General features: G+C 45.0%; 1 protein-coding gene across 3 annotated transcripts in view; it reads right to left on the bottom strand.

Moving 5' to 3' along the window:
* Nucleotides 1-436: 436 nt before the first annotated feature.
* Nucleotides 437-25,067, bottom strand: part of tmem87b (transmembrane protein 87B) — a 109,811-nt gene continuing 85,180 nt past the window's right edge. For 2 of the 3 annotated variants that reach the window (XM_072500098.1, XM_072500096.1), the window contains 8 exons: nucleotides 20,529-20,638; nucleotides 20,378-20,436; nucleotides 19,290-19,393; nucleotides 16,935-17,002; nucleotides 16,566-16,633; nucleotides 12,973-13,022; nucleotides 11,815-11,845; nucleotides 437-3,007 (listed from right to left, as the gene is read on the bottom strand). In XM_072500098.1, coding sequence (XP_072356199.1) covers nucleotides 2,966-3,007; nucleotides 11,815-11,845; nucleotides 12,973-13,022; nucleotides 16,566-16,633; nucleotides 16,935-17,002; nucleotides 19,290-19,393; nucleotides 20,378-20,436; nucleotides 20,529-20,638 — 532 coding nt within the window. In that variant the 3' untranslated portion in view covers nucleotides 437-2,965. The remainder of the gene's footprint in view (nucleotides 3,008-11,814; nucleotides 11,846-12,972; nucleotides 13,023-16,565; nucleotides 16,634-16,934; nucleotides 17,003-19,289; nucleotides 19,394-20,377; nucleotides 20,437-20,528; nucleotides 20,639-25,067) is intronic. The other variant, XM_072500097.1, reaches the window with a different exon arrangement.

The raw sequence follows: 25,067 nt of genomic DNA, 5'->3' as shown, positions 1-25,067 counted from the left end.
CACAACATTCTGGAGTTCATTCATCCTAGAATCATGGAATTTTATAGCACAAAAAGAGGTCTATCAGCCCATTGCGCCTGCACCGGCCATCACACACCTATCCTAATCCTATTTTCTATCAGTTGGTTCGTAGCCTTGTATGCTTCAGCATTTCAAGCGCGTGACTAAGTGCTTAAATGTTGTGAGGGTTTGTGCCTCTACCACCCTTTCAGGCGGAGAGTTTCAGATTCCCAACACCCTCTGAGTGAAAAGGTTTTCCTGAAATTCCCATCAAATTTCCTGCCCCTTACCTTAAATCTATGCACTCTGGTTATTGACCCCTCTACTATGGGGAAAAGTTCCTCCCTTTCTACCCTATGCCACTCATAATGTGGTACACCTTGATCAGTTGTGCCCCCCCCACCCCCTCCCCATCATAAGACAATTGCATCTAATATTCATACATGTACACTTTAATTAGATTAAATCACTTCTTCATCACAACTCTTCTCAATTTCCACAACTGGGTAACAAGTGAAAAGGTAAGGTGTAAAGCCGGGTATTTAAACACCTTTTGTCAGGGCAGCACGGTGGCACAGTGGTTAGCATTGCTGCCTACGGCACTGAGGACCCTGGTTCGAATCCCGGCCCTGGGTCACTGTCCGTGCGGAATTTGCTCATTCTCCCCGTGTCTGCATGGGTTTCGCCCCCACAACCCGAAAAAGATGTGCAGGATAGGTGGATCGGCCGTGTTAAATGCCCCTTAATTGGAAAAAAATAAATAATTGGGTACTCTAAATTTATTTTTAAAAAGAAAAAACAAAACACCTTTTATCAATTAGAAAAGCAGTAGCTTGAAATTGTGCTTTTGTATTACATTTAATGGAGTAAAAAGTTTTTAAAAAATATTTTTGAAATCTCTTCACAGATATGAATATTTAAGAGGGATGGAGACACTCAAATCATGATTTTCCAGGTTACCATTCCTGTGGAATTGCGATAACCCTTTGTCAATAGAAACAAGACAATTTGTAAGTAAAATATCATCTTAAACAAGTCAACATTATTGAAGAGGAAGCAATAAAAGTGCATATTTCTGTTAACAAAATAAAATTGTTATTTGTGGAAGATTTAGAACTACCAAAATGCAATCAGTTAAAAATATAATTTTGAAAAATACAGCATTTATAATAAAAACAGAAGATAGTGGAAACTCTGGTTTGTCAGCAGCTGTGGTGGGGGGGGGATATTTCAGATAACCTTTCATCAAAATTCTTACTGAAAATTCTGGTTTCTCTCTCCACAGATGCTGACAGATCTGCTGAGTATCATCACAAACTTTATGCTTTTATCTCATAATTCTAGCAACTGTAATATTTTGCTTTCCTTTACAATATTTGTAATGATTGCTATAATAATCAGTCATTTGCATATTTAGTTAATAGTTCGACATATAAATAAAAGAAAAACCTATTGCAGAATTATCCAAAATAATTCACCATTTTAAATACCTTCCATAACACCCTCTAAATGCTACTTAAATTGTACTCCTGTTGTCACAACTGGTTTGATGCAAGAACAGAACTGTGCCTTAAAGTCCAACACTGGTAACTCTTCAATTTTAAAACAGAGTCAAGGGCTGCAGCAATCATGAGGCAATGCGCAGGCCAGTTAAAAATAAATATAATCCATTAACAAGGTTACCATCAACAGCAACATAGTATGACAGAGCTCCACTTTGCTTTACCAGAATGGCAGGACAGATTTGCAATTGTCCACGTGGCAAAGCTCTGATCTCAGCTGCTGTCTTTGTTAAGAGGGGAAGAAAGGAAGCAGAGTCGGGTTTGGAGCAAAGGAAAAGAGCATCACGACCATCACTAGGCTGCTACTTCTCACAACTCCTCATGTGATCAGGAACCCACTTGGATCGAGGACATTAGCAGCACTGCACCTCTCCAACCACAGCAATACTTTGTGGCATGGGAGAAAAGAAAGTTGAAATATATTTTAAATGTGGTTCAGACCGCACCAAAAAACAAACAAACTGTGTCAAGAGCCACTGCTGTTTCTCCAGCAAGAACGAAGAGTGAAGGCCTCAAGACATCAACTTGTTTAGCTTTTTGCTACTAATGAAAGGCTGATGAATTCAGCATCACCATACTGGTGTGTGCAATCTCGGTCTGCTTTTCACTAGTCCACTCAGTTAGATTTGGATAATTAACCTGAACATTTACAATACAATTATTTTCATGATTTAAAAAAAAGAAAATAGTACAGGAGATAATATAAATCATGACTTTGCAGGTGCTTCTTTACATCCCAAACATAAACACCATTTCCCTTTTGACAGTCACAATAATGGTGTTTGTTTCAAATTTACAAAAAATATACAGTGCCCCAACAGTAATATGTATCTCCTATATCCTTATTTTACAATTCAAAGCAAAAGACAACTGTATTTATAAATGATTTATACAGTATGCTGCTAGGAGCAAGACACCGGCTTTAAGGGCGGGTGTGAAATTAAAACTTCCAAGGAACTGTCGACCGAATATTTCAAGATACTTCGTACATTCCATGTGGGCTGATCTAATGGAACTCTGTCGCAAGGACAACATTCTAAATCAGCGTCAACTGAGCATATCATTCCAAGAGGGGAGAGGGACTAGGAGGACTTACAAAACAATTTAATATTTTAAAAGAGAGTCATATCAAAGCCTATTTGCAGTGCAGATTCTTGGTTTCCTGCCAAGTGGACTTCCACTTTATTCACTTCAAAAGGTAAATTTAAAATTAAAATTAGAATGTGAGAATTGCACATGGAAGTAAAACGAACAGCGTCATCTCTGGCAGCCCATTTCGCAACTCAAGCCAACTGCAATGCTCCTTCCTTCACTGTTCTTGGACCACACGATGTGCAGAGGTTCAGTCAGTGTCACAAAGTGAATTTCACAGTAGAATACAAGCTTGCATTGCACAAGAAACTTCATTCCATCTTTGACATTTCATATTTAGTTGTCATTATTTCCTAATTTGGAAAGGGAGAGAGCAAAATTAAAATTAATGTTGCTTTGATTAAAAGTACTCCAAACAAATGTCATTTCTCCTTTTGTACATAACTAAGTAGGCCCCAAGCTCTGGAATGCCCTCCCTACACCTCTCCACCTCTCTATCTTATTTTCCTCCTTTAAGGCACTTCTTAAAATCTACCTCTTTGGCCAAGCTTTTGGTTCTATGACCTACTTTCTACCTAATGTTGCCGGTGTCATACTTTGTTTTAAGATGTACCCGTGATATACTTTGGGACATTTCATTACATCAAAGGTACTGTTATGTTCCCCTTAAATATGACAGGCAGATTATCCAAGTTCATGCCACCTCCACAAATACTACAGCATATTGCAAGAAACACATCAAATAACACTGATTCACCCACATGAAAATCTTAGCTGAGGAATTCAGCTAGGTTCTTGGTCATACACAGAACCTCTCCTCAAGATATCAGCAGGATCTGACTTCCGGGTGCGGCGATGACCAGCTGAGTCGCACGTTTCGGCAGCTCCCTGTGAAACGGACTTTTGGGCTCTTGATAGGAGCCCCAACGGCAATTTTGACGGCTAAAAACACTGTGCGGTAAACCAGAAGGGAATCCCCCCTGGATACGGATGGAAAAAGGAGGAGAGAGTGGCCAGATTGCAGTGGATCCTTTAGAACAGCGGCAAGGATGGCAAGCAAAAACCAAGATGGCGTCGGAAGGTGGCAGTTTAACATGGGGCCCTGAACAACAAGAGTTCTTGAAATGCTGTGTGGAAGAGATAAAAAAGGAAATGAAGAAAGAGCTGTTGGCCCCGATACTACAGGCGATCGAAGGGCTAAAGGAGGAACAAAAGACCCAGGAGCAGGAGCTTCGGGTCGTGAAGGCAAAGGCAGCCGAGAATGAGGACGATATACAGGGCCTGGTGGTGAAGACGGAGACGCAGGAGGCACATCAGAAACGATGTGTGGAAAGGTTGGAGGCACTGGAAAACAACGCAAGGAGGAACAACCTGAGGATTCTTGGTCTTCCTGAAGGTGTGGAGGGAGCGGACGTCGGGGCATATGTGAGCACGATGCTGCACTCGTTAATGGGAGCGGAGGCCCCGGCGGGTCCGTTGGAGGTGGAGGGAGCATACCGAGTGATGGCGCGAGGACCGAGAGCAGGAGAAATTCCCAGAGCCATAGTGGTGAGATTCCTCCGTTTTAAGGATAGAGAAATGGTCCTTAGATGGGCGAAGAAAACTCGGAGCAGTAAATGGGAGAACGCGGTGATCCGCGTTTATCAAGACTGGAGTGCGGAGGTGGCGAGAAGGAGGGCGAGCTTTAATCGGGCCAAGGCGGTGCTTCATAAAAAGAAGATAAAATTTGGAATGCTGCAACCGGCAAGACTGTGGGTCACATATCGAGGGAGGCACCACTACTTTGAGACGGCGGATGAAGCGTGGACTTTTATTGTGGAAGAAAAACTGGAATGAGCGGGTTATTAAAAAGAACGTTCGAACAAAGTGGTGGGGCGAATGTGGGGGGCAAAGAGGGGTTTTATGTACTAATCCTGCGATGTGGTAACTTTTCTCTCTCCCACAGGTGGTGATGGGGGGAGGAGGGGAGGTGGAGGAGATGGGGCGTTGGCCATTGGGGGCGGGGCCAAGGGAGAAGCGCGGGCTTGGTTCCCGCGCTATGATAATCATGGCGGGAATAGAGAAGCAGGAAGGAGGGGGCGTCGCACGGTGCGAGCCGAGGTCACGGGGGGAAGCCGAGGTCAGCCAGAGTTTGCTGACTTCTGGGAGCAACATGGGGGGAGTAATTACGCTAGCGGGGGATCTAGCGAGGGGGGTGGGAGGGGGGAATTACTGGGTTGCTGCTGCTGGGGAGAGGGGGGAGCTGGTATGGGAGAGGATGGGCGGGGGGGGCACCGCCTGGGGGAGATACAGCTGCGTGGGAACTGGGTGAGGAACTGGAAAAAGGTGATGGCTAATCGACAAGGGGGGGGGTAGGAAGCCCCCCAACTCGGCTGATCACGTGGAACGTGAGAGGGCTGAACGGGCCGATAAAGAGGGCACGGGTACTCGCACACCTTAAGAAACTTAAGGCAGATGTGGTTATGTTACAGGAAACGCACCTGAAACTGATAGACCAGGTTAGGCTACGCAAAGGATGGGTGGGGCAGGTGTTCCATTCGGGGCTAGATGCGAAAAACAGGGGGGTGGCTATATTAGTGGGGAAGCGGGTAATGTTCGAGGCAAAGACTATAGTGGCGGATAACGGGGGCAGATACGTGATGGTGAGTGGCAAACTACAGGGGGAGACGGTGGTTTTGGTAAACATATATGCCCCGAACTGGGATGATGCCAATTTTATGAGGCGGATGCTAGGACGCATTCCGGACCTAGAGATGGGAAAGCTGATAATGGGGGGAGATTTTAATACGGTGTTGGAACCAGGGCTGGATAGGTCGAAGTCCAGGACTGGAAGGAGGCCGGCAGCAGCCAAGGTGCTTAAAGATTTTATGGAGCAGATGGGAGGTGTAGACCCGTGGAGATTTAGCAGACCTAGGAGTAAGGAGTTCTCGTTTTTCTCCTATGTCCATAAAGTCTACTCGCGAATAGACTTTTTTGTGCTGGGTAGGGCATTGATCCCGAAGGTGAGGGGAACGGAGTATACGGGTATCGCCATTTCGGATCACGCTCCACACTGGGTGGACTTGGAGATAGGGGAGGAAACAGGAGGGCGCCCACCTTGGAGAATGGACATGGGACTAATGGCAGATGAGGGGGTGTGTCTAAGGGTGAGGGGGTGCATTGAAAAGTACTTGGAACTCAATGATAATGGGGAGGTCCAGGTGGGAGTGGTCTGGGAGGCGTTGAAGGCGGTGGTTAGAGGGGAGCTGATATCAATAAGGGCACATAAAGGGAAGCAGGAGAGTAAGCAACGGGAGCGGTTGCTGCAAGAACTTTTGAGGGTGGACAGACAATATGCGGAAGCACCGGAGGAGGGACTGTACAGGGAAAGGCAAAGGCTACATGTAGAATTTGACTTGCTGACTACAGGCACTGCAGAGGCACAATGGAGGAAGGCACAGGGTGTACAGTACGAATATGGGGAGAAGGCGAGCAGGTTGCTGGCACACCAATTGAGGAAAAGGGGAGCAGTGAGGGAAATAGGGGGAGTGAGGGATGAGGAAGGAGAGATGGAGCGGGGAGCGGAGAGAGTGAATGGAGTGTTCAAGACATTTTATAAAAAATTATATGAAGCTCAACCCCCGGATGGGAGGGAGAGAATGATGGGCTTCTTGGATCGGCTGGAATTTCCCAAGGTGGAAGAGCAGGAAAGGGTGGGACTGGGAGCACAGATCGAGGTAGAAGAAGTGGTGAAAGGAATTAGGAGCATGCAGGCGGGAAAGGCCCCGGGACCGGATGGATTCCCAGTCGAATTCTATAGAAAATATGTGGACTTGCTCGCCCCGGTACTGACGAGGACCTTTAATGAGGCAAAGGAAAGGGGACAACTGCCCCCGACTATGTCTGAAGCAACGATATCGCTTCTCTTAAAGAAGGAAAAGGACCCGCTACAATGCGGGTCCTATAGACCTATTTCCCTCCTAAATGTAGATGCCAAGGTCCTGGCCAAGGTAATGGCAATGAGAATAGAGGAATGTGTCCCGGGGGTGGTCCACGAGGACCAAACTGGGTTTGTGAAGGGGAGACAGCTGAACACGAATATACGGAGGTTGTTAGGGGTAATGATGATGGCCCCACCAGAGGGAGAAACGGAGATAGTAGTGGCGATGGATGCCGAGAAAGCATTTGATAGAGTGGAGTGGGATTATTTGTGGGAGGTGTTGAGGAGATTTGGTTTTGGAGAGGGGTATGTTAGATGGGTGCAGCTGTTGTATAGGGCCCCAGTGGCGAGCGTGGTCACGAATGGACGGGGATCTGCATATTTTCGGCTCCATAGAGGGACAAGGCAGGGATGCCCTCTGTCCCCATTATTGTTTGCACTGGCGATTGAGCCCCTGGCGATAGCGTTGAGGGTTCCAAGAAGTGGAGGGGAGTACTTAGGGGAGGAGAAGAGCACCGGGTATCTTTGTATGCGGACGATTTGCTACTATACGTGGCGGACCCGGCGGAGGGGATGCCAGAAATAATGCGGATACTTGGGGAGTTTGGGGATTTTTCAGGGTATAAATTGAACATGGGGAAAAGTGAGTTGTTTGTGGTGCATCCAGGGGAGTAGAGTAGAGAAATAGAGGACCTACCGCTGAGGAAGGTAACAAGGAACTTTCGTTACCTGGGGATCCAGATAGCTAAGAATTGGGGCACATTGCATAGGTTAAATTTAACACGGTTGGTGGAACAGATGGAGGAGGATTTCAAGAGATGGGATATGGTATCCCTGTCAATGGCAGGGAGGGTGCAGGCGGTTAAGATGGTGGTCCTCCCGAGATTCCTCTTTGTGTTTCAGTGCCTCCCGGTGGTGATCACGAAGGCTTTTTTGAAAAGGATTGAAAAGAGCATCATGGGTTTTGTGTGGGCCGGGAAGACCCCGAGAGTGAGGAAGGGATTCTTACAGCGTAGCAGGGATAGGGGGGGGCTGGCACTACCGAGCCTAAGTGAGTATTATTGGGCCGCTAATATTTCAATGGTGAGTAAGTGGATGGGAGAGGAGGAGGGAGCGGCGTGGAAGAGATTAGAGAGGGCGTCCTGTAGGGGGACTAGCCTACAGGCTATGGTGACAGCCCCATTGCCGTTCTCACCGAGGAACTACACCACAAGCCCGGTGGTGGTGGCTACACTGAAGATTTGGGGACAGTGGAAACGGCATAGGGGAAAGACTGGAGCCTTGGGGGGGTCCCCGATAAGAAACAACCATAGGTTTGCCCCGGGGGGAATGGATGGGGGATATGGAATGTGGCAAAGAGCAGGAATAACGCAACTGAAAGATCTGTTTGTGGATGGGAAGTTCGCGAGTCTGGGAGCGCTGACCGAGAAATATGGGTTGCCCCAAGGGAATGCATTCAGGTATATGCAACTGAGGGCTTTTGCGAGGCAACAGGTGAGGGAATTCCCGCAGCTCCCGACACAAGAGGTGCAGGACAGAGTGATCTCAAAGACATGGGTGGGAGATGGTAAGGTGTCAGATATATATAGGGAAATGAGGGACGAAGGGGAGACTATGGTAGATGAACTAAAAGGGAAATGGGAAGAAGAGCTGGGGGAGGAGATCGAGGAGGGGCTGTGGGCAGATGCCCTAAGCAGGGTAAACTCGTCGTCCTCTAGTGCTAGGCTAAGCCTGATTCAGTTTAAGGTATTACACAGGGCACATATGACTGGAGCACGGCTCAGTAAATTTTTTGGGGTGGAGGATAGGTGTGCGAGGTGCTCGAGAAGCCCAGCGAATCATACCCATATGTTTTGGTCATGCCGGCACTACAGGGGTTTTGGATGGGGGTGACAAAGGTGCTTTCAAAAGTAGTAGGAGTCCGGGTCGAACCAAGCTGGGGGTTGGCTATATTTGGGGTTGCACAAGAGCCGGGAGTGCAGGAGGCGAGAGAGGCCGATGTTTTGGCCTTTGCGTCCCTAGTAGCCCGGCGCAGGATATTGCTAATGTGGAAAGAAGCCAAGCTCCCGGGGGTGGAGACCTGGATAAATGACATGGCGGGGTTTATAAAGCTAGAGCGGATTAAGTTCGTCCTAAGGGGGTCGGCTCAAGGGTTCACCAGGCGGTGGCAACCGTTCGTCGAATACCTCGCAGAAAGATAGACGGAATGGGAAAAAGAAGGCAGCAGCAGCAGCCCAGGATCGGGGGGGGGGGGGGGGGGGGCGGGGAGGAACCAGAAGGACTCTCAGGGTTGTTAATATATACTGTATAGTATGTATAGGTCGTTGCTACAGATAATTATATATTGGACTGTTAAATTATATTTTTGGAGAGTGTTACTTGTGACAAGGCAGTTGCCAATTAGGGCTAGTTTTCATTTTTGTTATTTATTATTTATTCATTTTTTGTTTATAAAATAGGTCATTGTTATTTGTGTTGTTATAATATTGTGAAAGAATGCACAATGTACTGTGTTGGTTGACCAAAAATTTTCAATAAAATATTTAATAAAAAAAAAGATATCAGCAGGATCTCAAAGATGTATAACCTAGGGCAGCACGGTGGCGCAGTGGGTTAGCACTGTTGCCTCACGGCGCCGAGGTCCCAGGTTCGATCCCAGCTCTGGGTCACTGTCTGTGTGGAGTCTGCACATTCTCCCCGTCTTTGCGTGGGTTTTGCCCACACAACCGAAAGATGTGCAAGGTACGTGGATTGACCACGCTAAAATTGCCCCTTAATTGGAAAAAAATGAATTGGGTACACTAAATATTTTTACATTTTTTTTAAAGGTGTAGAACCTGCCTAGAACATAGTACAGACTACAATCTTTGTATTTTCTTTCTTTGTTCTTGGGCTGTTGGCTTCATTGGCTAGGCCAGCATTAGAAGCCCATCCCTAATTGCTGTTGAGAAGGTGGTGCTGAGCAGGCATCATAGAACATAGAACAGCTGTGCTGACCATTTAACCTAATCTAAGATCACCCCTTCAAATTTACTGCTGTCCATGAGTTGCTTAAATGTCCCTAATGTCTCTGACTCCACGCAGAGACATTAGGGACATTTAATGTGTAAAGAACCTACCTCTGACATCTCCCCTACACCTTCCTCAAATCACCTTAAAATTATGTCCCCTCGTGATAGCCATTTCCGTCATGGGGAAAAGTCTCTGGCTATCCACTCTATCCATGCCTCTCATCACCTTGTACACCTCCATCAAGTCACCTCTCTTCCTTCTTTGCTCTAGTGAGAAAAGCCCTAGCTCCTTCAACCTTTTTTCATAAGACATGCCCTCCAGTCCAGGCAGCATCCAGGTAAATCTCCTCTGCACCCTCTCCAAAGCATCCACATCCTTTCTATAATGAGTCGACCAGAACTGGACACAATATTCCAAGTGTGGTCTAACCAGGGTTTTATAAAGCTGCAGCAAAACCTCGCGGCTCTTAAACTCAATCCCCCTGTAAATGAAAGCCAACACATCATACGCCTTCTTAACAACCCTATCAACTTGGGTGGCAACTTTGAGGGATCTATGTACGTGGACCCCAAGATCCCTCTGTTCCTCCACACTTCCAAGAATCTTGCCTTTTACCCTGTATTCAGCATTCAAATTCGACCTTCCAAAATGAATCACTTCACATTTATCTAGGTTGAACTCCATCTGCCCAGCTCTGCATCCTGTCAATGTCCTGTTGTAACCTGCAACAGCCCTCGACACTATCTACAACTGCACCAACCTTTGTGTCATCGGCAAACTTACTAACCCACCAACTTGAACCACTGTAGTCAATGTGGTGTATGTACACCCGCTGTGTTGTTTGGGAGGGAGTCCCAGGATTTTGGTCTCTTGATAGTGAAGGAACAGTGATATACTGCTAAGACAGGATGGTGGGTGGCTTGGAGGGAATCTACCAGGTAATGCTCCCAGGTGGCGGCCACCCTTGTACTTGTAGTGGTCATGCGTTTGGCAGGTGCTGCCTGAGGAGACTTGGTGAGTTCCTGCAGTGCATCTTGTAGGTGGACGTCAGTGGTGCAAGGAGTTAATGTTGTTGGGGGGCCGATTGAGCTCCATTGCCTGGATAGTTGGTTTGAGTTGCAGAACAAGTCCTGTGGTACTGGTTCAATTCCCGTACCAGCTGAGGTTGTTCATGAAGGCCCGGCCTTCTCAACCTTGCCCCTCGCCTGAGGTGTGGTGATTCTCAGGTTAAATCAGCCTATGGTCATCTGAGACGATGGCAACTTTACCTTAAATGTTTGTGAATGGGGTGCCAATCAAGCGAGCTGCTTTGTCCTGGATGGCGCCAAGCTTCACAAGTGTTGCTGGAGCTGCAGTCATCCTAGCAAGTGGAAAGTAACCTCCTGTTTTGTGTCTTGTCGGTGGAGTGGCTTTGGGCAGTCAAGAGGCGAGTTACTCATCACAGGATTCCTCGCCTCTAACCTGCTCTGGTAGCCACAGTATTTTCCTCAAGCTATACCAGTTCAGTTTCTGGTCAATGGTAACCTTTAGGATGTTAATTGTAGGAGATTCAGCAAAGCTACTGAATGTCAAAGGGGAAGAGGTTAGATTCTCTCTTGTCGGAGATGGTTACTGCTTGGTATTTGTGTGGTGCGAATGCTACTTGCCACTGATATTGTCCAGTATTTTCTGTTTTTGTTTCAGATTTCAGCATCCGCAGTAATTTGTTTTTCTTACCACAAACACCTTCCCTTGTGCGACGTATGACTCAAATTAACAGACAGTGTTTCCTCCCCGATTTCCATTAACTCCACTTTAGCTAGGGCCCCCTGATGCCAAACACGGTCAAATGCTGCCTTGATGTGAACTCTCTCTTCACCTTTGGAGAACAACACTTTTTTCACGTTTGAACCGAGGCTGTAATGAGGTCAGGAGCCGAGTGATCCTGGCGGAACCCAAACTGAGTGGGTTATTGCTAAACAAATGCAGCTTGAAAACATTGCTAAGTTTCTCACGGCCTGACCTCCCTCAGCAGCAACACGAGTACACAATGTTGACATAATTACTGAGCTACTTGCAGCTAGGATCTCAGCTGTACAAACCAGATAAACAACAAACCAACTGGCAATTAACCAATATTATTGGCAAGGTGGGGAAAGAGAGAGGGAAGGAAAAGCAGACACTGATACTAGCAAACTGGTTTGTGAACCAGTTTTAATTAACAAAATGGTCTAAGAAGAGTCTACTTACTTCATCTGAATCCAACAACAGAGGGATTGCACTGAAATAAAAATGAAAGCTACATTAGCTGACGAGAATAGTCATGCTGGGTGAATGGAAACGATAGCAGAACAGCGATCTCTAATTTCTGTGTTGTTCTCGGCATATTAATTTCAATATATGGCACCTTTATACATATATACATGGCATGTTAAGCGGGTCAGCATGTAAGCAATCTGCACGGCATCTTCACTACTGGGGCACAGAGGGAACACTGCAGTAACTGCAACTAACTAGCAAGCACTATTGGGAGAATCTGCCATTTGCTCAAGGTTGTCTGGGAGTTACATTTAGTAGAAATATAGAAAAATTAGACACTGTGTTGTCATGCTGGAAGGGGAGAAGAGGAGGCGCTTGCTCATTAAAGCAACTTCCAGTGCAAGAAACTCCTGGAAGGTATTAAAAACATTTTTTTTTTACATTTCTTTTTAAAAAAAGAGTACCCAATTATTTATTTTCCAATTAAGGGGCAATTTAGCGTGGCCAATCCACCTAACCTGCACATCTTTGGGTTGTGGGGGTGAAACCCACGCAGATATGGGGAGAATGTGCAAACTCCACACAGTGAGCCGGGGCTGGGATCGAACCCGGATCCTCAGCGCCATGAGGCAGCAGTGCTAACCACTGGGGCACAGTGGCTCCCCCAACTCCTGGAAGGTGTTGCAAAGAATATTTAAAAATTGAAATGTTAAAAAATGGGGTCACAAATAGGTCACCACTGTGCACTTTGTTAAAGTTGTTGAAAAACAGCAGTGGCTAAGGGAGTGGAAGGTTAATAGTACATTCATTAAGATACACAGGTGAAGGGCATTGTTTAATTAAATACTTAGAACACACTGATGGGGGATAGCTGGGACACTGAGCTGTGAGGAGAGCTATGTGACTGAACAAAGTCAAGGAACTCTCCTAGCAAAGAAAAGCTCTGCGTCTTGGTTTTGACTTTGTCATGAGCCTTGGATTATATTAACATGAAGCAGGTCGTGTTCTGAGATTTCGAAAATGGTGCAGGGCATGAAGGGACAGGGAGGCACAAAGAACAAAACAAAGCGTAAGAAAAATAAAATACTCAAAGCAAAGATTAGATCAGAATAGATAGCTGTAGAGATTTAATAAAATGCTGATAATTACACATCTGTAATAGAAGGGATGTTCTCCTCCACCCACTTTAAATCTTCATCCTATTTAAAAAAAAAACATATTAAAACAAATCCTGAAAAAGTATAGAAGTTTGCACAAAATTGGAAAGCAAATGATTTGTCTGAACACAAGGTAGATCAGTAACAATCTTCACAGAATACAGTGCAGAGGAGGACCTTCAGACCATCGAATTTGCAGCGATGCATGAAAGGCCCTGATTTGCCCATCTAATCCCACTTGCCAGCACTTGGCCCATAGCCTTGAATGTTATGACGGGCCAAGTACTCATCCAGGTACTTTTTAAAGGATGTGAGGCATCCCACCTCTACCACCCTCCCAGGCAGTGCATTCCAGACCGTCACCACCCTCTGGGTAAAAAAGTTTCCCATCAAATCCCCCCTAAACCTCCCACCCCTCTCTTTGAAATTGTGCCCCCTCGTAACTGACCCTTCAACTAAGAGGAACAGCTCCATATCCATTCTGTCCATGCCTCTCATAATTTTGTATACCTCAAACCAGGTGACCCCTCAGTCTTCTCTGCTCCAGAGAAAATAACCGAAGCCTATCCAACGTCTCTTTATAACTTAAATGTTCCATCCCAGGCAACATTCTGGTGAATCGCCTCTGCGCCCCCTCCAGTGTAATTACTTCCATCTGGCGACCAGATTTGCACACAGTACTCCAGCTGTGGCCTCACCAACGTTCTATATAAATCCCAACATGACCTCCCCGCTTTTGTAATCTATGCCTCGATTGATAAAGGCAGGGGTCCCAAAAGCCTTTTCACCACCCTATTAACCTGCCCTTCTGCCTTCAGAGATCTATGGACAAACACGCCAAGGTCCCTTTGTTCCTTGGAACTTCCCAGTGTCAGGCCATTCATTGAATACGTCCTTGTTATATTACTCCTTCCAAAGTTCATCAGCTCACACTATTCAGGGTTAAATTCCATCTACCACTGACCCGCCCATTTGACCATCCCATCTATATCTTCCTGTAACCCAAGACTCTCAACCTCACTGTTAACCACCTGGTCAATCTTTGTGTCATTTGTAAACTTACTGATCCTATCCCCACATAGTCATCTATGTCAATTATATACATGACAAATAATAGGGGCCCCAGCACAGATCCCTGTGGTATGCCACTGGACACTGGCTTCCAGACACTAAAGAAGCTGTCTATTATCACCCTCGGTCTCCTACCTCTGAGCCAATTATGAATCCACCTTGTCAAATCACCCTTTATCGCATGTGCATTTGCCTTCTTAATAAGTCTCCCATGTGGGACCTTGTCAAGGGCTTTCCTGCAATCCATGTAAACTACATCAACTGCACTACCCTTACCTATAGTTTTGGTTACATGCTCAAAAAATTCAATCAAATTTGTTAGGCATGACCTCCCTCTGGCAAAGCCATGCTGACTATCCCTGATCAAACCTTGCCTCTCCAAGTGAAGATAGATTCTCTTCTTCAGAATCTTCTCCAGTAGTTTCCCATGGGGCGGACCGACCCATGGTGGTTTGGGAGGCCAGGGGCGAAGGAGTTCTTGTACTTTTCGCATGTACACCGGGTGTACTCCGGAGTTGACTTTTTTGTAATGGACAAGACGCTGTAGCGTGGGTAGCCGATTAGGAGTATTCGCGATCGTTGTCTCTGACCATGCACCACGCTGGGTGGATACGCAGGTGATACAGAGGGAGGCCCAGCGGCCGCAACGAGGTTGGATGTGGGATTGCTGATGGATAAGGGTGTGTGTGAGAGGGTGAGTGCGGCCATCCAAAACTAAATGTAGAGCTAAACAACACGGGGAGGTCACGTCTCCAAGCTGCGGGAGGCACTTAAGACCGTAGTAAGGTTTGAGCGAGATGAGAAAGAAAGGCTAGTGGAGATTGAGGGTGGACTGGAGGTACTCAGCTGTGCCAGAGGAGGCACTATTAAAGGAGATAGAGAGGCTCCAGATGGAATTTAAATTTGTGGGAAAGGCGGTCGGGCAATTGCGGAGGGCCAGAGGGGCAGTGTATGAGTAAGGGGAAATGCGAGCAGGATGTTGGCCCGCCAAGTAAGAAAGCAAGCAGTGACGAGGGAGATCGTGACGGCGAGCGATGAAAGAGGAAAGGTGGTGTCGGACCTGGAAGGGGTGAATGGGGTATTTGAGGCATTTTACAGGAGGCTGTATGAGTCAGAGCCTCTGCCTGGGGAGGAGGATATGAGGCGGTTCTTGGATCGGCTTAGCTGGGGGGAGCAGAAGGTGGAGGGATTAAGGCCCTTCTCCCCCCCCTTCATATGGCGAAGGTCAAGTTCGCCATATGAAGAGTGGAGGAGTTCACCCAGAGGTGGAAGCTGTTTATCAACTTCTTTAAAGTGAATGAAGGTGTCAGCGGCTGACGCCGGAAAGCGATTGGACGGAAATTTGGTTCTGACGCAGAAATCGCGGTGGGTGCCGATTTCACGCCAAATCGCAATTCTCTATCACCTTGACAGCGCCGTTAATGCGTTCCAGAACACATGTACAGTAAACATCGTTTGCATATCATTAACAGGCCCGACCCAGTATTCTCAGCGACCTTCGCGATTCTCCACCTCCGATGGGCCAAATTCCCGACGGAGAATTTCACTTGTGCTTTTAAAAATTGTGAAACCGGCGTCGTGGCTGCTGAGGGAGAGAGAGGGGGTACACAAAGTGTCCAACATGTCCATAGTTTGCTGACATTTGTGCCGATGGCCTGGGGGCTTCTGCCAGGGCGAGTAGTGGGGCTAGGAGGTGGGCTGTGGAGTTTGGGTGGACAGGCATGGAGCACCATTGCCACGGCCTGGCCAGGCAGCCATGCAACTGTGCACATTGCTGACTGCCCACTGGGAGCTTCGGGCCACAGGTCATATGGGTGTCCCCCCCTGGGCACTATTAGATACCCACTGGTCTCAGCCTATCAATCAGCAGGATGGGCATGCTTCAGCGTTACCAATGCCACCTTGTTGGCTATGATGAGTGAGTGTGGGGATTGTAATGTGCATCTGTGGCTGCAGCTTGTCAGGCTCCAGGGTGTCAATCACGGACCCGGCAAATCCCGTGTTTTTCATTGGATTGATTGCGCTCCACGTGGTGCCAGTGCTAGCCCCTCCACAGTCGCTGAATCGGTCCAGGTTCGGCGCCAATTTTGCTGTCGTGAAAGTCCACGAATCCTGCCCCGGCGTCAACACTTAGTCTCAGGAACGGAGAATCCTGCCGATTAAGTGCTTTTAATTACCTGGTTTGTTGTTTGTGAGTTCTTCACTCTGGTCAGCTGGTTACCTACTTGCTAACAACATTGCTACCGTACACCAAGCCATCCCTTTAACTTCGCCAATATCTAAACAGTCATTGGTAGAGGGAAAAATCATGTTACAGAGATCTCTAGGGCAGCTTTCTAGGAAGTCATTGGTGAGTCCAGTTGCTTTGCTACTGACAATAAAATGTAGCCCATTAAAATGCACGTACAACTTGACATTTGGAAAAATAAGTAACATTTTAACGTCATTTCAAATCTATCCAAGGTCAATACTATTGATTCCATGATATGAATAACATGCAAAAATACTTCTCACCAAACTGGAGCCTGGTTTTGCTGTGCCATTAATCCCCACTTTGGATGTTCTTGCCTTTATTCCATCAGCTTTAGAATACACAATAGAAATGGTTTGATTGAGTGATATAGATTGTTGCAGTGCACATTATTATTTTAAAATATAGACAATGAGTTCGCTCATTGGAAAAAGCCAACTCCTTTGTCAAGTTCAGAAAATTCAAGTTTAGACAATACACAGTTTTTGACTGTACTAACCAACCTTTTTAGAAATCAAGATTCATTTTTACTACACTATTTGTAGGATCTTACGGTGGCTACAATTCAGCAGTTGCAGCAAATTTAATGTAAATGAAGTTGAAACTCTCGAAATGCAAGTGTATATACATACCAAAGTTTGTTCCAACCAGTTCATTCATTTCATCATCTGGGTCATCAATAAGAGGAGTAAATGCATATCTGAAGTTAAAAAAATACACCCAAGGGAAAGACAGAATCAAAAAATGCACACTGCTTTTTTAAAAAAGAAAATAAAGTATCCTCCTTCCTACTATGAAAGTAATGATTCATGCTGTCAGCAACCTCAGCAACATCTCCAAAGTAACACTTTTAGTGAGCTTAAACACTCTTTAAGGCAAAGCATTACAATTCAACCTCATCAGAGGGAAAATGCAGCACTCTTATACCATACTGGTCTAAAGCCGCGATTTGAACACAGAACAGGAATCACATCTGTGACTACCTATCGCCCTCCCCCACACCCGCGCCAAGTGCAAAAAAAAAAGTAAAATAAAATTTAGAGTACCCAATTATTTTTTTCCCAATTAAGGGGCAATTTAGCGTGGCCAATCCACCTACCCTGCACATCTTTGGGTTGTGGAGGTGAAACCCACGCAGACATGGGGAGAAGTGCAAACTCCACACGGACAGTGACCCCAGGGCCGGGATCGAATCTGGGACCTCGGCGCCGTGAGGCAGCAGTGCTAACCACTGTGTCATCGTGCCGCACCAAAAATCTAGGAACACACCAAGAATCATCCAGATTATTTGAGAGACTTGAACATTGAGTTTTATAGCAGGATCAGATTAATAATGCAACATTCAAGCAACATTAAAAATTAAGTTTTGAAACTGAGAAATCGGAGATGACAATTTTTTATAAAAGGTTAAAAAAAAAAATAGATGTGAACCAAATGTAAAATCTGAAGAACTGTACATTGGAAGTTCATAACACCGTCGTTCAGATTCATTTTAATATAGAAATGTGAAGACATTCTCTGAAGGATTTAAATTACCAGAATGTCCACTTCAGTTAGTGCTGAAGCCATACGACATGATCAAAAAAAGTTACTGGGGAAGTTCAATCAACTCACATTCCTGTTAAAATGGACAAGAAATGTTGTTGGGATCTTTTCTGTGGACTTTAGAAGCATGAGAGAGAAAGTTTTTGTGTGTTTTTCTCCTGCACTTTCACCATCTAATCAGAAAAAAAGGGGTCACTGAATCATAGAAACAAAGGACTTAGGAGGAGGCCATTCAGCCCTCCGAGCCTGCTCCGCTATTCAACAAGATCGTGGTTGATCTGGTTGTGGTCAGAATTCCACTTTGCCATCTGTCCCTAGTTAACCCTGTCATTCAAACTTCTGTAACGTTGCCTTGGACAAATTCCAGCCTCCACTACTTTCCGAGGAAAGAGAATTTCACACCAATGACCCTCAAAGAAAAGAGGTCTCATAATCACACTCTTAAATTGCAGAGCTCTTATTTGTAAATTGTGGCCCCTGCTTCTAGTCTCCTTCACAAGTGAAAACATCCTCCCTGTATCTACCCTATCAAATCCCCTCAGGATCTTAAATGTTTCAATAAGATCACCTCTCATTCTTCCAAATTACAATGGGCTTGGGATAATCTGTTCACTCCTTCTTCGTAAGATAAGCCGCTCATCCCAGGAATGAATTGAGAGAACCTTCTCATAATTGCATTAGAAACAGTTCAATCTTTTTTCAAATAATTTATCAAGTCCAAAACTATACACTGTGATCTCACCAAAGCCCTCACATTCCTGTTAAAATGGACAAGAAATTTTGTTGGGGTCTTTTCTGTGTACAGCTGCAATAACACTTCACTGTTTTTATGTCCCATTCCCCTTCCAATAAATACCAACATTCCATTGGCCTTCCTGGTCACTTGCTGTACCTGCATTCTAACGTCTTGTGATTCAGGTACCAGTACACACAGATCCTTCTGTACCACTTGAGTTCGCAAACTCTCTCCATTTAAATAATATGCTACTCTACTATTCTTCCTGCCAAAGTGGACAAGCTTCCATATTATATATATTCCACTTGCCGAATGTTTGCCTGCTCCCTTAACCTCTATATATCCCTTTGCAGACACTCTATCCCGTCTTGACAGCTTACTTTCCTACTATCTTGCTGTCATCGGCAAACTTAGTTACCATCCATTCGGTCTCTTCATCCAAATCATTGATGTAGAGTGTAATGAGTTGAGGCTCCAGCACTGATCCCTCTGGCACTCCACATGCTCCCATTTGCTAACCTGAAAAATCACTCAGATTGCCCAGCTATCATTTGAATGGTAACATGAAGAGATTTTTTTTTTTTTTTTTTTAAAGTGCCAATCCAAAACTGCAGGATGGCAAAAGAACTGAAGGAAGTCAAGGGAGAAAGAAAGAAACTCAGGAAATAAATATTTAAAATATGCATAAAGAATTGTAAACTTATACCTCTGATTGTTTGCTGACGGTCTCCAGAGAAACATGATGACCAAGAGAATGACAGAAAAAAGTAGTCGCCAGAAAGCATCATCAACCCATAGCTCCATCCAATCCTAGTAATTTGTGAAAGACAGATAGATAAAAGTGGCTCAAATTTCATGTCAATTTAGACAAATTAGAAATTTTAATAACAGTCAAATTATCTCAATTCTGGATGACTGCCAACAAATTTCTAACTAATGTAGTAAAACATTATCTTCATGCAGATTTAAAAGCAATCCAGCCAAGGCAACCCAGATTTTTGGTAAGGGTTTACAATCTCAGATTTATTTTGAAATCTCTTAAACTGTATGTGCTCTTGTTATCCCATTGATATAACTCAGTTTTTGATCCCCATCCTTCACATCATATGGCTGACTGATGGTAAGTAAGTAACCTACTCCCAAGCTTCCATCAATTCCACTCTGAACAAACGGCTAGAATACAAAACGAAGATCATCCCAGCTTCAATCCCAGTATTTGAAAGTTAGCCGATTTCAGCAAGCAAGCAGATTGCCCTCTTGTTATTCTGGTTAAGGCAGGGGAACCGGTCAGGGTTTCCATTCTAGATTGTCTACTGGTGCTGCATCCCAATTGGACATTTATCAAGTGCAGAATTAGGATCTCTGCCAATAGTCATCATTTAATAGGCAATAAGTAATCTTTAATTTTTTTCCAGGAACCCCTGGGCAAGAAAATTAAACTAATGTTAAGGAACATATGCCATAGAATTATCAAGGTTAATATTAAATACGCAGTTGTACAGTGGAGGGGGGGGGGTGCTTAATCACATCATATATTGATACTGACATTTAATGCACAGTGGGCCAGGGAAAGCACTGGACCATTGCTTCCATATTATTAATACCCAAATAAGAATGGTCAATTGGAAATTGTTACGATTCATTTCGATTACATTGAGCCTTAAATAGCCATGACAACATTTTCAAAATGGGATTGGTAAAACATGCATTCCATCTAACATGTAGCATTTTGGAGAGGTCTGACAGAGGACAGCAAAAAAAATTTAAAATAAATGAAATGCTTTGGTAACTTACTGACTGACATGCTGTCAATCTGAACTTTTTGGTTGTCCACACCATAAACCCAACTGATGCTAGAAAATTAATAAAATTCCATTAATACACAAAGGAAGCCAGAACAGTTCAATTCACTTGAGGAAACTGAATGCACTGAAAAATGACTTACCTATTATTGCCAACATTAACGTATTGGTAAAATGTCGGTATAGTGATAGTTTCACAGCATTTTTCCTTAATTTCAGAGTTTTAATTGTTTGAGCTAGGCTGACAAATATGTAACAAAAGCTAAGGAAAATGCTTCAAGAACATAAATTGAAAAAAACGTTTTAAAGAATTATTTTACCATATGCATCATGAAAATGATTATTCACAAAAATATCAGAATCCTAAGCACCAAATTCATTCCCCACACCTTCTGTTGCAATTCCCATGTGGAGACCATAAACCAAGATAATTACATTTATGGAATAACCCACAAATGAAGAAATTACCAACACAAGTCCAGTTGTTGTGGCTTTTACTTTAAGATGAATCAGAGCCAATGTAAATTAAACACAAATTAACAGGCAAATGATCAGAAAAGTTAATTTCCCCTGAAATGGTTGGTAAAACAAAGATATGTCTTCTGCAACCACAAGCATCCACATCACTCCCCGGACAAATATGCAACGTTAAGTGGCTACACAGTTTTGCAAAGTGCTGTTCTTTATTTCATTGATCAGTGCAGATGGAGGCCATTTGGCCCATCAAGTCTGCACTGACCCTTCAAATGACCACCCTACCTAGGGCCCAAACCCCTGCCCTATTCCTGCAATCCCACCCCAAGGGGTAATTTAGCATGACTCATCCACCTAACCTGTACATCTTTGGACTGTGGGAGGAAACTGGAGCACCCGGAGGAAACCCACACAGACACTATTGGTCCCTTTCCAATTGATGCAAAGTCCTTTCCATACATTCTTAAAAGCAATTACAGATTCCAGAGACCTTTCAAAGAAATTACAAAAAAAATCCTTGTTGTACTGCTCGTGGATCCAACACCTCCCTCAGCCATTCCAATTTTCCCTTCAACTCATGAAGAACTGAAGTATAATTCCTCAGGCACCAGCAGCTCTCCTGCACTTACACACAGGAACAGAGAGTTCCAACGCTATGAAATAATGAGAACTATCGTAACCAGGCCTAATCGTATCTCACAAGTCATCCATACACAATCTACATTTGTTTATTTTACTAGCCTGGGGATGTCAAGGTTCAACTGAAGCACCTCTCCTGTCATCTAGATTAAGATTGGCTAACTCAACACAAATCAGGGATCAAATTAAGAGGCGATTGGTTTAAATGGTTCACTAGACTTGCGTTCTGAACACCCTTCTCTCACCACACTTGTTCATTTTTTAGTTCCATTGGGCTCCAAATTCTGGTTTGATTGAATTATATTTTACCATACTTTTTTGGGCTCGTCCTTCTCTTATCATTTATGTATTCATCATATCCTTTGATTGCACTTGTTCTAAAAGACAAATAAATTGAATTTGCAGATAATTCCTTCACAGGTAAATATCAGCCTGGACAGACCACCCCGAGCTAGGTACTGTGAACTGTAAGTAAAGAGGGTTCAGTAGATGGAGCAATGACTAAGCTAGCAAGCATGCAAAAAATAAATTGGCAAACCTACTTTTCTGCAATTCTTACTATTGCTCAATTATGTGAGGAATCTCTCATCAGTAATGCTTCAGTCAGTTGTAAGGAAAAGCACCAAAGCCTTTTGGATCACTCACACTTCCATCTAGCAAAGCACCTCAGGTTTGCTTACCATCGGATGTTGACAACACAGTCAACATCAAGAATTCATATCATAGCCACAGGCTTCCATACGAAGCGGGAGACCAGATCTGAACTAGTGAGGGTAACAGACTTTTCCAATCCATTTTCAATCAGTTTGTATAGAGACCCACCAACCACACACAGACACCCACCCCAGTCTCAGCTTCAGGAATGAACAGCTTGTCATTTGAGGAATGGTTGAGGACTCTGGATCTGTACTCGAAGTTTAGAAGGATGAGGGGGAATCTTATTGAAATTTGCAGGATACTGCGAGGCCTGGATAAAGTGGACGTGGAAAGAATGTTTCCACTTGTAGGAAATACGAGAAGCAGAGGACACAATCTCAGATTAAAGGGATGATCCTTTAAAACAGAGATGAGGAGGAATTTCTTCAGCCAGAGGGTGGTGAATCTGTGGAACTCTTTACGCAGAAGACTGTGGAGGCCAAATCACTGCGTGTCTTTAAGACAGAGATAGATAGGTTCTTGATTAATAAGGGAATCAGAGGTTATGGGGAGAAGGCAGGAGGATGGGGATGAGAAAATATCAGCCATGATTGAATGGCGAAGCAGACTTGATGGGCCGAGTGGTCTAATTCTGCTCCTATATCTTATGGTCTTCAAAGGGACTCAAAACAGTCAATGATTAACTTCCTAAGTGTAGAATTAATTTGCAATAGTTTTTTTAAATTAATGAAACCACTTGCAACAAATTAAAACGAGGGAAGTATTTTTTTCTGTAACTACAAAATGGAAGCGTAGAAGATTAAGAAGGTGCGGATGCTATGGCACAAGAAGGGTCTTGTGGCCTATACTGCCACAGTATAGGGAAGGAATCAATTTAGACACTGAACTTATCCTTAATGATACAGTACTTTTGAAGCCATCCTCCCTGCCATTAGATATTAGAAATTCACTAGGATATGACTTGTAGCCAGTTGCTGAGAAGCACATGTGCTATTCAGCAGCAGGCATGCAAAAAAATGCTTTACAAATCCTAACTGCTTTCCATATACTAAAGAGGTCAGTTTATTAGCTGGAAGCAGTTTGATCATGTAGCAATATTATTGCTAAAATCCACTTGCAGTCCCTTTATATCTTCATGTACTTGAATGGATAATACAAGATGGTACTTGACCCCAGCTACTAGCATTTTGGTATGTGAATCTCTATTCAAAAGAACGGAGTATCACTGGTGTAAAGAAATCAGGGCCAGACTTAGCTGAGTACAGCTGTTTTATTCTGCACCATCTGTGGTTCAAGCTCAAACTGGTTAGGTATAGTCAGCATTTTGCTTGGCTACAGGGTTGTGCTGTTTGATATGATCCACCAGCCCTTGGGACATACAGCCGACATAACTAGCATCATGCCGGCAATGAAATTCATGTACCACATTACTCATTTGTGTGATTTTTTTTAAAAACATGAATTTAGAGTGCCCAATTCATTTTTTTTTTTCCAATTAAGGGCAATTTAGCATGGCCAATCCACCTACCCTGCACATCTTTTGGGTTGTAGGGGCGAAACCCACGCAAGCACGGGGAAAATGTGCAAACTCCACATGGACAGTGACCCAGAGCCGGGATCGAACCCAGATCCTCAGCGCCGTGCCACCTTCAGTTGTGTGATATGCAGAATGTTTGTTTGTCAGGATGGGAGCATCTTATTAGTGGAGAATATCACTCGTATTGCTACTGCATAGTGTTAGGACCAATGTAAAATTTAGATGAATATGAATATTTGTGTGTTAAATGAGCAAATAAGGACTTCAGTTTCATTTATTTTTGGGGGAATTTACAGTGCAGGAGGCCATTCGGCCCATCGAGTCTGCACCGACCCTTGGAAAGAACATCCCACACTTCCACCCTATCCCCGTAATCCCACCCAAGGTTCATGGCCCTGGGCCGGGATTCTCCGAACCCCTATTCTCCGGCGCCGTTTTTCGGGCGGCGGCGGGATTCCCACCACCCCGGTCAGGGGCTGTTGACAGCGGCCCCCCGGCGATTCTCCAGGCCCCAATAGGCCGTCCAGTTTTGGCCAGTCCCGCTGCCGTGAATTACTCACCTCACGCATGGCGGGACCTGGCAGGTGAGTATGCGGGGACGGCCCTCGGGGGAGGTGGGGGCACAGTGGCCTGACCCGCGATTGGGACTCACTGATCTGCGGGCGGGCTTGTTCCGTAAGGGGCCTTCTTTCCTCCGCAGCGGGCCCCTATAGGGCTCCACCATATTGCCCGGGGGCTAGCGCCGAGAAGAGAACCCACGTGCTGGCGCAGAAATACACCGGCCGGTCCGTGAACACGCGAGATCACGCCTGCCGTTCCGTGAACTTGCGCCGTCCCTTTGCTGCCGGCTGTAGTGGGGCCAACCTCTCCGCCGTCCACCTAGCCCCTGAAGGTTCGGAGAATTCCTGTTGACGCCGGAGTGGTTGCCGCCTGTTTTCCCGCCAGCATGGGGACTTAGTCCCCAGAAGGGAGAATCCCAGCCTGGTGTCTGGATGGACACCTGACTGAAATATTACATCTTTTGGGATTGTCTGTGCACATGTACACTTTTGATGATGTTTTACAACCCCGAAGGTGAAGAGATGGGGGTTAAAAGTTTAGTGATCCTGAGGAAACAAAGTCTCAAACAACAAGGGGCTAAACAGCTGGCTTGTCATGCAGAACAAAGCCAGCAGCGCGGATTCAATTTCCGTACCAGCCTCCCTGAACAGGCGCCGGAATGTGGCGACTAGGGGCTTTTCACAGTAACTTTATTGAAGCCTACTTGTGACAATAAGTGATTATTATTAAAATTACTGTTGCTCAGCGGCAGTGGTCAAATGACACAGAGTTCAACATTTGTCAGAATGAAGACAGGGATTTTCAGCTCTCTGAG

This window comes from Scyliorhinus torazame, chromosome 4 (assembly GCF_047496885.1).
Source record: "Scyliorhinus torazame isolate Kashiwa2021f chromosome 4, sScyTor2.1, whole genome shotgun sequence".
NCBI classification, from domain to species: domain Eukaryota; kingdom Metazoa; phylum Chordata; class Chondrichthyes; order Carcharhiniformes; family Scyliorhinidae; genus Scyliorhinus; species Scyliorhinus torazame.
Note: the sequence above shows the minus strand (reverse complement) of the source record. Positions and strands in the feature narration are given on the sequence as shown.